Source organism: Lissotriton vulgaris, chromosome 3_1, assembly GCF_964263255.1.
Source record: "Lissotriton vulgaris chromosome 3_1, aLisVul1.2, whole genome shotgun sequence".
Lineage (NCBI taxonomy): Eukaryota > Metazoa > Chordata > Amphibia > Caudata > Salamandridae > Lissotriton > Lissotriton vulgaris.
In genome coordinates this window covers 2,089,023,350-2,089,036,391 of record NC_141689.1, presented here as the reverse complement: position 1 = coordinate 2,089,036,391, position 13,042 = coordinate 2,089,023,350, and the positions used below count along the sequence as shown (strand labels likewise).

Below are 13,042 nucleotides of genomic sequence, written 5' to 3'. Positions count from 1 at the left end.
AGGATTAACGCCAGGGACCACCCTTATCCAAAATTGCCTTTAATTCAAGGGCAAATAAATAATTAAATAATAATTAAAAAACAAGGGGACCCAATTTGCGATTGGTCAGGGACCTCGGGTAAGTTAAATATTTCTAAAGACAGTGGTCCTTAGACAATAATCTAGTACTTAACAAATTAATATAGACTCAATCAGTACTATATTTGTCTGTCCAGCCAGACAGGTATTTAATATGCAATAAGAGATAACACAAAATAGGGGAAACAATCTAAGTGGGACACAGCCTGCGTCCTACTAACACAAACGGACAAACAACATTAAGTAAAGGGTTCAGGCAAAAAAGCGTGTCTGTTTATGAGCAGATTACAAATGGAACAGACAGAATATCCTTGAGACACCATTACATGTTAAACATAACAGTTTAGTGAACGTATATGGTGAACATTGTGTGGACGGCGTTTCGGTCCCTTAAATGAATAGTGGGATCATCTTAAGGACATTAGGGTAACATGCCTGTAATTAGAGCAGCACACAGCGTGACTATGTCAGTCGTGAGTGGAGCCGTAGTCAATAGAAGGCCGAAATCGGCACAAGGATGGGCGGAGACCACGTTCGTGCTCTCAACAGGCCTGTGTGCTTTACAAAACATGTATCCAGGTGTCGATTTCCTAACAGTAGCCATGTGTATTTTGTGGGCCTCAGAGAGATTGATTTGAGCTGCCAGGTAGCCTGCTGGCTAAACACGCACCTCTGCAGCAGGTACCCTGGAATGTCTGATAAAATATAGAAAGACATAATATCGAGGTACAAAAATATCAGAGCATTAATATCGATGTCAACAATATCGACATCCTATCTACAACAAGGTAAGTACAAAAATATCGAAAAAAAATATCTATGTCAAAAATGTTTTTTTTTAAATTAAAAAAAATATGTAAAATAAATTTCACAATACTTAAAAATATAATAAACAGTTAAAAATACTTTATATTTAAAATTAATAAGTAATATACATAATTTAATTTAAAAAACTATTAAACATATACATATTTTATATAATATACATACTTAATAATCAGTTTCAATAATTATTTTAATACATTATAAATAATAAAAAATATTATACATTAATTCATCTATACACAAAATATTAACATAAATAAAAATTAATAATTATGCACAACAAATTTAAAAAAATCAATTTACTTTTAATATTTTTAAAATTAATTATATACTACATTAGTTAAAACTATACAAAATATATTAAATAACAGAGGGAATAAAATACTATTATAACTCCCAAAAAAACAACAGTAAGTAAAATGTTGGATAGCATAGAGGTAATAATGACTATTCCCACTCCAAAGAGTGCAACAGTAGGGAAAGTGTTGGATAGCATAGGGGTAAAAATTACTATTCTAACTCCAGAGAGTGCAACAGTAGGGAAAGTGTTGGATAGCATAGGGGTAACAATTACTTTCCAACTCCTGAGAGTGCAACAGTAGGGAAAGTGTTGGATAGCGTAGGGGTAAAAATGACTATTCCCACTCCAGAGAGTGCAACAGTAGGAAAAGTGTTGGCTAGCGTAGGGGTAAAAAATACTATCCCCACTCCAAGGAGTGCAACAGTAGGGAAAGTGTTGGATAGCATAGGGGTAAAAATTACTAGTCTAACTCCAGAGAGTGCAACAGTAGGGAAAGTGTTGGATAGCGTAGGGGTAACAATTACTATTCCAACTCCTGAGAGTGCAACAGTAGGGATAGTGTTGGATAGCGTAGGGGTAAAAATTACTATTCCCACTCCAGAGAGTGCAACAGTAGGAAAAGTGTTGGCTAGCGTAGGGGTAAAAAGTACTGTTCCAACTCCAGAGAGTGCAACAGTAGGGAAAGTGTTGGATAGCGTAGTGGTAAAAATAACTATTCCCACTCCAGAGGGTGCTACAGTTGGGAAAGTGTTGGATGGCATAGGGGTAAAAATGTCTATTCACTCTCCAGAGAGTGCAACAGTAGGGAAAGTGTTGGATAGCGTAGAAGTTAAAAATAACATACTTATAAATAAATTAATATTTTAAAATATTAAAAAAAAATCTAAACTATTTACAAATACCAATACATAATTATTAAAAACATAATTACCAATGAATAATTAAGTAAAAATAAATTAATAATAAATGCCAATTAATAATTACCAATTAATAATTAATCACCAATAATATACTTAACAAAGACAATTAATTAAAATAAATTATTACTTAATTACATTTAAATGACTTCTCACCCTTTTGTCTGCCTACCGGTACCCTGATTGCTGTATTTTCACAGTTCAAACTGTGTCTGGGGAAAACGTGTTGTTCATTAGTTGCACCAGTTATGGCTGAAGCAATTTAATTATCCTTGCATATAGCAGCACCGCAGTGTTTACTTAAGGACATTATTTTAATACAGGCTTAGCTGATTGACAGTCTCTGTGCACTTACTTAGTCTTGCGAGCTGGCACTGTGGCAACAGGTGGAACTCCTCAGCGAGGCCAGCCTGCAACGCCATGGACTCGGTATTGGGCCCACGGCAATGCCACCGCTGCATATAACACCATAAGCAATCTTCATTGTGCCCTGTTCTTAAACTCACCTGTTCCGTCCATAATCTTGCAAATCCACAACCTCCACCGCATTACCTTGAAGGAGGCAGGGCAGTGATACCTCCCAGCAGGGCACCACCCACAACTTTCTCTGGAGAGTCTAAGGGGATAGTAATGTATCTGTGATCCATCATGGCCCTCATATTGGTGGCTGTCGCAAGCAAGCGCCCTCTCCCCTGCCAGTCCGTATATGGGCTTCATTTAAGGCTCTATCTGATTGCTCCTTCAAAGCGCACAATGGCCACAGGAAGGCTTAGGATCAAAATCATTATGTGCAGTGACAGAGCAAGAGTACATGGTGCCCCAAATTATAAATGACAATTCATCGTCACAAGTGAAGAACAAAAACAAACAATTAGGTACCATATTGGAACAGAGCTTTTATCGCAAGGACCACATCAGTATAAATGCAAGTTTAGACTTTGAAGCAAATAAAACAAGCAGTATGTGCGTAACTAAAGTGGCGTAGACTCACAAAGCGGGTCCATGCCAAAGATCTGGCCGCACCGTACATAACTAAGAGGAGAGGGCGCGCCCTCCCGATGACGGCCCATGGTTAAAGCTGAAGCTTCAGATCACTTACTCTCCCCTTGCCTACCAAATAATGAAATTGTCCTTGTGTAACATAACTAGTTCTCATGTAAAGCACTCCAATACCTTTGGGTCAAGCTCGCGCTATATAAAACTAAAAAAAACATCTGGCCTACACTAGCCAGATGGGAGGAGGGAAGAGAGGTAATCACACGCTGTACTGTGTGATGGACAACGAAAATGTTCTCTGAGTGAAATCGCCGGAAAGAGAGTTAAACACACGAAGTAGGGACTTTTCCGGAAATGCACCAATAAGAAGCCAGCATTTCTGAATGCCATAGATAGTAACCAATTGCAATAGGTGGGTTTGCCAAACCCCACAGAAGAAATCTAACAGGTCAATCAAAGCTCGACCTAAAAAAGTGTAAACAAAATGCTTAGGTAAGGAGAAAGAAAAGAACAGGAAGTAAAGTCAACAAATCAGGAGTAGGGAAACAAACTAAACAGGACAAGAAGCCAATTGTGCAAGTGGCAACTCCAGAGTCCACTTTACATATACGTTAAATTATTGCTTACAATACTGTCTGTGACAGGAAGCTAAAGCTAAACGCAAAAATGAGTCTTTGACCGCAAGAATGCTTTTTTCATATGATGTCCTAGCAGATTAACCACTGCCTTTGCTTGTTACTGTTCTCACTGATGTTTACAGACACTATTCCACAAAGTTTCCGTATGTCTGAGTTTGGATCGATGTAACCCAGTATACTTACATTAGATATTGTAAATGAATGAAATCACTTTTGTGGAGGGCCGGAAGCAATTTGATACAAGGCACTCTTAAAAACAATGGGGCTTATTTCAAGCCCCATGCGCCGCCGGTATGCCACTTTTTCCCAAAATAAAAGTGACGCACCTGCGGAGCAACAGGCTTGTAAATGAGCCCCAACATATTAATTAATGTATTTAAAAAAAGAACAGTGGTATGGGGGGAGGGGTGGGAGAAAAGGAACAGGGTGGCAGGGGCCACACAGAAGAGAGCTGTATCCCCTTACAGGAGAAGTCTATGAGGAAACCACAACACAGTGTGAGGGAAAAAGCACACAAGGGAGAGAGCAACATGGAGTGCAAGGTGGCAGAAGAGAGGGAGCAAATGCAAAGTATGGTGGATGGGTATTTTGGAATCAAAGGGTAGAAACACAAAAGAGAACTGGAAAACATATGCACTCTGATGAAGTACTTATCCAAAAGTTACCTAAAAGTGAGCAGTGGAAGGACACAAGTCAGACAGTCGAGGGGATGTCAAAGAGATGTAACTCCATCCGAGGGACAAACAAGATGGACAAGGAACGCAATCAAATAAGAAGCAAACAAATGAGAGTGATGATAAAGCCAACCAGTGGTAAGGCATAACTGGGTTTAAGCCCCTATAAGTGCTTGATAAGCCCACGATAGGTGTTTTGCTTGCACTGGCTGGAAACAATGTATTGGTACAAAATAGCTTCATTAACAGGCGTTTTTGGAAATCTGCTGTTTTAACACATTTTACCTTTTAGTTGGACTGTCAGCTATAGAGCACTATATATCTAAATTTGTGTTTACATTATGTCTGTACATCTGCAGGTGCAGAACTGTGTGAAAACGAGGTCTTTTTGCTGCCTGACCTACCCATAAATGCCCATGTGTTATGGAGATATTTTGCTAATGTGTCAGAGTTTGCTGCTTGTTACGCTGCCACAAGTGTAAAAGACAAGTACATGAAAGCAATGGGGTCCCTTTGTAAAATACGTTATTGGTCCTCAAACATTTCTGCTATCCTGGTATTATTGATTAGCCACTCTTCTTCGGCTCAATAGGCCCACGCTTTTAATAACAGCATTGTTCTGGCTTTGCAGTAAATGTCTGGAGCGCTCAGCTTTAATTAGAGTAGAGGTTCTGACCTGCTGCCTTAGAGGGACTGCCGAGTGGTGCCCCTTACACTGAAGGAGTGTATTCTACCACCCTAAACGCAGGAGTAGGCTATCATTTTCCGGTCACAGAGCATAAGTGAAGCAGCTGTTTAACGCAATGAAAATGAACGGTGCTTTTCTTTCTTTTGCTCTGTTTTTTAGCTTACAATGATAAGCAGAGAGAACATGTTTATTTTCTGCACGCCTTATACAGTGAGAGAAAAGCTAGAATCTATCTGCATTTTTCTACACATTCTGAGCCATTACAGCTTTTTATTCTTCACATTTGCAAACATGCTTGCTCTTTTATATGGAAGTGCTACGCACCAAAGTTTTAAGTGGTTTGTGGGAAAGGTGATGTTGTGATCATGTATTATATGGGATAAAGTACCCCCTGGTGTACTTGATAAAGATATTGCAAGTCATCTAAAAAGTCCATAATCTCATTTCTGTACGGTTATGGAACTCCACTGTGACTTGCAATATACTCATAATGTATGGCAAGGGGTACTTTATTCCTTATATATCCTTGACCGCATTAGAGATCCTTTAATACACCCTCCCTCCGGCTCCCCTAGGATACCACGCTATTGCAGCCAGTTTCCCCATATTTTCTGATATTTATTGTGACATTCAATAGTAGGCAAGCATTGTAGAGGCTATTGCCCTAACCTTGGGAAAATATGTATCAAAATATTTATCCCCTGGTGTCCGTGCTCTGCATTAACTTTAACACCCTCTTAGCCAGACAGCGAATAACCACACCCCAAATCAAACTAAGTTCCTTAAGTTCAATAGTTCACTTGTTTTGGTATTGTTCTCCTGGGCCTCTTGTTTCGTTTTTTTGCACTACAGACACAAATATATTTGCACTTTTTTTTAATTTTGTGTCTTAACATAGTTAGTTAACATGATACAGTGGGAAATAAAAAATGGTCATCCTGTACACTTACATGTACGCACATGTCACAATGTAGACATGTGCACGCATCATGACACAAACAGGAGTATGCGTCACAAAACATGGGTGTGTATTAGCAGCCATCTTGTAACTGGAATTCATTAACAGAAGGCCAATTGCAAGGTTGCCAGCCATGGGTGTGCAATGTGCATGAGTCTTGATGCACGTGTTCACATGCCAATTCCAACACGCATTGGAAAAGCCAGAAGCTTGACTGTTTAAAAATGTACAGAGAAAAGTGCACTAAAGGAAAGAGACGTTAAATATATTAATAACTTCAAAGTCTTAAAATTACTAAAACAATTCAGTGTATAACAGCAACACACAGTTTGCTCTTTAGCTATTAAAAACGTGTAAAAAAAAGTCTATACTCTATTCTCAAGCCATTCCTTCCATTTATAGTCAAATGAGACCGGTTGACATTGCCAATGCTTGTTTGTAAAACATGTGCTGTGGGTGTGAACGGTACATTAAGGTAATTGAGTGCAACTGATGATGGCATAGCAGTGTGTGGCCATATTTTAATTGCTGATTCACTGTAGCATATTTCTCTTAAAAAAACAAAAAAAAGCATGGATTGTTGTATGATGGCACAGAAAACAGACAGTCGCTATTTGTTGAGCCTTCTTCATCTCTAGTGAACTCTAGAAGTTAAGTTAGTTCATTGGTGACTATTGAACACACTCACAGGTATGCTCCATATGTCTCCAGTAACATGCAATTATGAGTTAAACCCTTCAGACTGAGGAATGACTGTTTGGGCTTGGATTTACTATGCATTATTTTGCATGCTATTCGGTTTTCTGTATAGTTTAACACACACTTATCAACTGCTCTGAGCAGGTTATAAAAGTTTGCTGAAGGTTTTGATACAAATGTATATTGGGCTGGTTTAACGAAGAGGGAGGGTGTGTGAAGGAAGGATTGGAAAGTGTTGGCTGGTGGCAGGGGGGCATTGCTACCCATGCCTTTTCTGAGGTTCACGCAGGGTATGGAAAGTGTCTGGGCTTCTTTGTAGCCGTTTACTTCAAGAGGATGAACACAAACTGTTGCAGGCCAATGAGTGTTGCTCATCTGAGTAGTTGTGGCTTACTATTGTTGTACTCCTCGCTTACTCATGAAGCCACCAGTACTACAGGCTTAATCCCTGAATTTAGAAGTACTACAAGAGCAAGCCAAGGCAAAATGTTACTGAACTGGGGCAGTAGAGTTCGGATACAGACCTTAGTAACTGCAACCGTGCTTCAGAAAGTGTGACAGTCAGATGCACTTCTTGTTAAATGCTTCCATGTGCCAGAACATGTTGCATTCTGAAGTGGATATTGTTTAATTGGATCCATATATCAGAACTTATAGCTTCTTTGACACATAGATCCTATTCATTGCACTTCAAACCATGTAGCATGCTAATGTAAGTCTTCTCAAATACACCCGTGACTTAGAACATTTAGCATTAATGCACCCCTGTTCCAGAGAATATTACATTCAGAGGCAGTACTTGTTCAGCGTTTCCGTGTTTCGGAGTATGTGCTGATATGTTTATCTTTCCATCCTCTAGTCAACTAGTCCCTACCCATTAACTCGAACTTACGCGTTCGTCCACTAATACCCACCCACCCACCCATCCATCCATTATCCAACCACGATCATGCATTCATCTATCTACTGAACTCACATACATGCCTTCATCCTCCACCCGAATTCATTCTTGTATCCATCTGGTTATGGCCCACACACATCGTTATAGTAACATATCCAGTGCTGTCCATGCCACATCCATGCTTTTCATCTATGTATCCCTCCACACTGTCATAGGTCCATCCATTCCACGCTCCTGCATTTTCCCGTATTTATGTTATCTGACTGCATGTGTTCCTGCTTGTATGTTGCCTTCGTTATCATATGTGCTTCTGTGTGCATTGTTCGAGTGTATACCGGTGGCTGTATCTGTGTTATCTGTTGGTGCATCCAATCGTGTCACACCACCAAAAAGCCAGTACGACAAAAACAGCAAACAACATATATTCCTAAAACAAGCCAGACGCATGCTTGTTCTCAGCTGACATGCAAAACAAAAGCTGCTTTGTACACATCACCTCTGTCCTCCTAATGAGGACCATATTCATTTTAGCTGTCATTACATCGCCTATAAACAGTTTCAATGATGTTTATACACTTCAGTCACTTTTGAGAACTAAAATATTCCAGCAGTTGCTCATTGACCACACTTGCCAATTAAGATTAATCATAACCTTGAACAAACAAAATATTTCCCTGAGCTCAACAATAGCGTACATTTTTTCAGTACCATGTTTTGGAAGCCATTACGGAATTACAAGGTTTCATTTTAAATCAGAAAAATAATATATTTAACCTGCTTCTTTCTCTACGACTGATATAATAACTTAGAGTAATTAATCTTTTTGGAGACAAATCCACTTGGTCTGTGCCAAAAAACTGTTACTAGATGCTTCCATTTAATGTATCGCTGAAATTACCTAAAAATGACACCATTAACAGAGATTTGATTTTCAAATATCGACTTTAATAAAAAAAAACATGAAAAAATACCTTTTTTAGCGAAAGCCTGCAGATCTCCTTCCATTACGTGGCTGCAAAAAACATAAGGTTTGTATAAGAAAAAGGACAGTTTCTAAATGAACTCAAGCTTCCTAACTACATAATTAAATACTTTTCTCCTCTTTTTTTTTTTTTTTACTATCGGCAACCAAACACTAAAGTACAATGTTTCATATACTGTTTTCAATCAACTTGTCCCGGTTTACCCACAAAAACACAAAAAAAAACGAAATCGGGGTTCTGCCTCGATTAATATGATCTGGGATGTTTAAAGCATTCCTACGTGATCAAATAATCTTTAAAGAAGAAAAGGTTAAGTTGAAGAATCATTATCATCAAAAATACTTTATTTGACCCAACTGAGCCATAAATATTTGTATGAAACAATATACACTTCAACACAGAATAATAAAGTTATTAAAAACAATTTAAAATACATATCCATGAGAACAATTTAAAACAGTCATAATCTAAATAATATGTTGCGAATCCTAAACACAGTTAAAATATACTTTAGGACTCCATATATAACATCTATGCAATCTAGGGTTAATAAATAAGCCAGCACCAACTCATGAGACCTTATGCCGGGTGCTAATGATAATGGACGAACGAATTGCCTTCTCTGCTGGGTATCAAAAGTACAAAATAAGATAAAATGCTGTGTGCTTTGATATATAGTACCATCACATGGGCAAGGTGAGAGTGAGAGAAACCACGTACCCTGGGTTGGGAAAGCTTCCAGAAAATGTAATGTTTTTAATCGAAACCTAGTCAGCAAAAATATTTGCCTCTCATTCAGGTTTAGCTGCAAATAAAAAGCAGACTGTATTTGGGGCTGTTGATAAAACTCCATCTGCCGAGTGGGATTAATCGCCAGCTCGGAGCAATGGTAAAAAGTGCTTTAATTGTTGTAGTTGAAACATTGCTAAGAGTATCTGGGTAGATAAAATATTCTGGGGTGCCCATCCTGGGAAAGCTTGTTTTGATGAATCTGAACGAGCCTATATCTACACAGTTGTCCAGTTTCATAAAATCTGTTAGCACTGTTCTACAAAAATGTACCTCTGGATTATTCCAGATTTTTACCCAAAGCAAACAATCTCCTTATATACTTATTTTCAGGAGCAGTTCATCCACTAGGCGCAGAGGAGCATCACCCCCCCCTCCTTTCTGTAATTACTACCATTTTATGTTTCTGCTTCTCACACTGAGAGAAAGCAGAAGGGTTTGGTTGCGGGTGGGCGGGTTCTGCTCTGTGCGCAAGAGAGGGCTGGTGTGCCCACTTCTGAGGGCTTAATGGCTGTTTGGTCGGCCCTCTGGGGCCGCCTAAACCAGTCATCGACCCCTCACCAGCGACTAATGTATTTTCTGTTCCTTGCATTGAATTACAGTTTATGCGTCCCCAAATTCGAGCCCCAAAAGAGACAACTGATAGACATTTACTTTTAAAAATAGAAAGCAATTCTTTGACTGGCTTGTGTCCTAGTCTCCTAGCAAATCTAAAAAGAGCATCAATCGACTTTTGGAATTTGATAGCTCTGACATTTAAACAAAACTTCCAATTAAAGTCCACATCAAATGGCACTCCCAAATATGTAAAATGTGGGACTTTTCTGATTTCTTCACCTGCAAGTAAAACTGTTCTTGGTTTAGCTATTTTGGTCCAAATTTCATTCTAAACGATTTAGCACAATTAGTCTCAAGTCCCAAATGATTCATATAAACATAAAAAGCAACAGGCTAAATTTTTAGGCCAATCACTGTTCTCACTTTAAGGACGGCATCATGTGGCTATAATAACACAGGGATTTGACATGAGTTACCTACCCCATGAGATATCCTTCCCCACTTTACATAGATGTTGTCCTGTGCTAGGACCCACCCCTGTCTAACCCCTATATCAGAAGGGAATTCTGTTAAATCCCCATCCTTGCTATAAAGGACTCTGGCTGATATGCACTCGTGGAGCCTGCTGAGCAGTCTGATAATTGATCCATCAATCCTTAACCGTGCAATAACAGACCATAATTTAGGGCAGTCCAACGTGTCAAAGGAACACGTTAAGTCCATAAAGGCTAGATGGACACAGCCTTTTGTGCCTTTGTGTATTTTTGGACAATTAGGAAGAGGTTTAAGGACTGTTCCACTGGTCCACGACCTGGTTGGAACCCAAATTGAAAGGCCAAAGTGCTTAAGTCTCAGACACCCAGAGTTCTAGTTTGGCTAAAATGACTCTGCAGAAATTGTTACCGTACTATCAAGTCGGGAAATAGGATGGTAAAAGTGAGGTTGGTTTTTATCCCCTTTTTAAAAAATCGGGACAATAATGGCTTCCTGCAGGTTTTAAATAGAGGTACCACTATTGCACCTTTTATTAAATTGGTTATCAGTGGGGCTCAGAATTGTGGTAGGTTTTGATACAGATGTATTGGAATTCTATCAGGCCACAGAGTTTTCTCTAAGGGGCTATTCTCTATGGCTAAAATAACATCAGCTACTTCAATTGAACTACTCAGGGCCTGAACTGCTTTCAAATCAGAAGGGACTTTTGGGTTCAAAGCCAGATTAGCAGTCTGGGGGTTACAACAAAATATTTCTGAAAAAAATGGTTCACTCAATCTTTAGCTAGTACAACAGCCTCTCGTTTAGGCATTTCATCCCCCAGCAGAGTTCTAGAGTTCACAACCTGCCAGAAGGCTTGAGCATCTTTAATTGTACATGCAATTTGTAGGTCTTCCCAGGCTTTCTCCTTCAGATCCATTTTGCTTTTTCTAATTGTCTCACTATAAGCTTTTCTGGCCTCTACTAATTCCTCCTCATTCCTCTGGTTTCGGCTTGAAGCATGCTTTAAAGATCTATGGGCTTCTCAGCAGGCACTGTAAAAACCACTTAGGGGTATCAGATGTTCTCCAGTATTGTATCTTTTATAGATAAACATGCTTGAATCTACCCCGGTAACAGTAAAAATACCAGTACTACATACATTACCATAGAGCGCCATACAAAAGAAAAACACCATTTAGCAACCTTTCAACTTAATTTTATAGCATCTAAAGTTCAGCCAATTCCAGCAGAGACCTCAGAGTAACCTTCCCCTACAGAGCCACCTTACCTCAGATTTCTTACCACATGTTGTGTGTCTCTCTGATCTCTGTTTAGTGACAGCTTTTCTCTTCAACTTTTGACCTCCAGCTTTCAATTACATTCGAGGTACTATTGTTTTGTGTCTTTACCTCTCCTTTTCAAGATGCCAGATCATAAAAATGGGTTGTTGAGCCCCTGTAAGACCTGTGAGAAGTGTAGGCTCTGACAGCAGCTACGCAGACAAGTGTCTTACATGCAGCAGCAATGGTGCTGCAGATGGCTGTACCGGCAACGGAACCGTTATCGAACCAGTCGACGGACACGTCAACAGAGGGGAAAACCAGCTTCCTACACCCCAAACAAATGCAGAATTTCTCTAAAATGTCTTTTTTACCTTCAGTTCATCTTTTGGACTTTCAAGAGTCTGGGGATGAAAAGGAGAGGAGTTGGACTAACATCTAGGGCTGTCGACCTTGAATCTGGGGAACTGGATTAGAGTCTCGGCAATGATGTTGAACATCCTATGATTCTGGGCAATTCACTTAATTTCCCCATGCCTAACAAAAAAAAAAAAGAATGTGTCCTCAACTGGTGCTATGTAAAGCTCTCTCATACCCGATTCGGGTCAAGTTCGCGCTATATAAAACTATAAAATAAAAATAAAATAAAAAAAGTATGTTTAGCCCTGCCTTTAGCTCATCACAATTTGGGGTCAAATGCCAGGACTCTGATCATGAGAACAATGATCCATCCTCTTACCTGACAGGAGAATATTCGTTTTCAAATGGAGATCCTTCTTCTGTGAAGGACCTGAAACTTTCCAGGAGCGTTACCCCTTTGAAGACCAGGAGGAGGAACGCCATCACTATAGGGAACTGTCAGTGTATGTTCTGCTATCTTTAGTGTCAGACTTATGTCCCATGATTGATGATTATTATAGAGGCTTTCCAGATGCTAATGCTCCTCTAGGGCCTCTGTCTCCTCAAGAGGCTCCTGTTGATCTACTGGGCCAAAGCACTCCTAAATCCACCAGTGATAGAATATTACCTCCACTGATTATCATCACGGAGGATAGCCAGGATGTGGACCAGCAACAAATAGTGGAAGGAGAAATCCATACTGATGTGGATACTCATGATGAATGGGATAACTATAGAGCTCCCATGCCACCATCTCCTAGTCCACCTCCTGCGGATTCTCCACCAGCAGACATTGATGGCTTTCACGATCTGTTGGATCGTGCCTCCAAGCTCTTCAATCTGCCTATGCCGGTTAAACAGACTGAATGTTGTTTGTACAA

General features: G+C 39.5%; 1 protein-coding gene across 1 annotated transcript in view; it reads right to left on the bottom strand.

The window, feature by feature from the left end:
• Positions 1-13,042, bottom strand: part of NMU (neuromedin U) — a 542,180-nt gene that overhangs the window by 30,838 nt on the left and 498,300 nt on the right. Inside the window, exon 9 of the mRNA XM_086962634.1 lies at positions 8,647-8,687. Within this exon, the coding sequence (XP_086818760.1) occupies positions 8,652-8,687 (36 nt within the window). The 3' untranslated portion in view covers positions 8,647-8,651. The remainder of the gene's footprint in view (positions 1-8,646; positions 8,688-13,042) is intronic.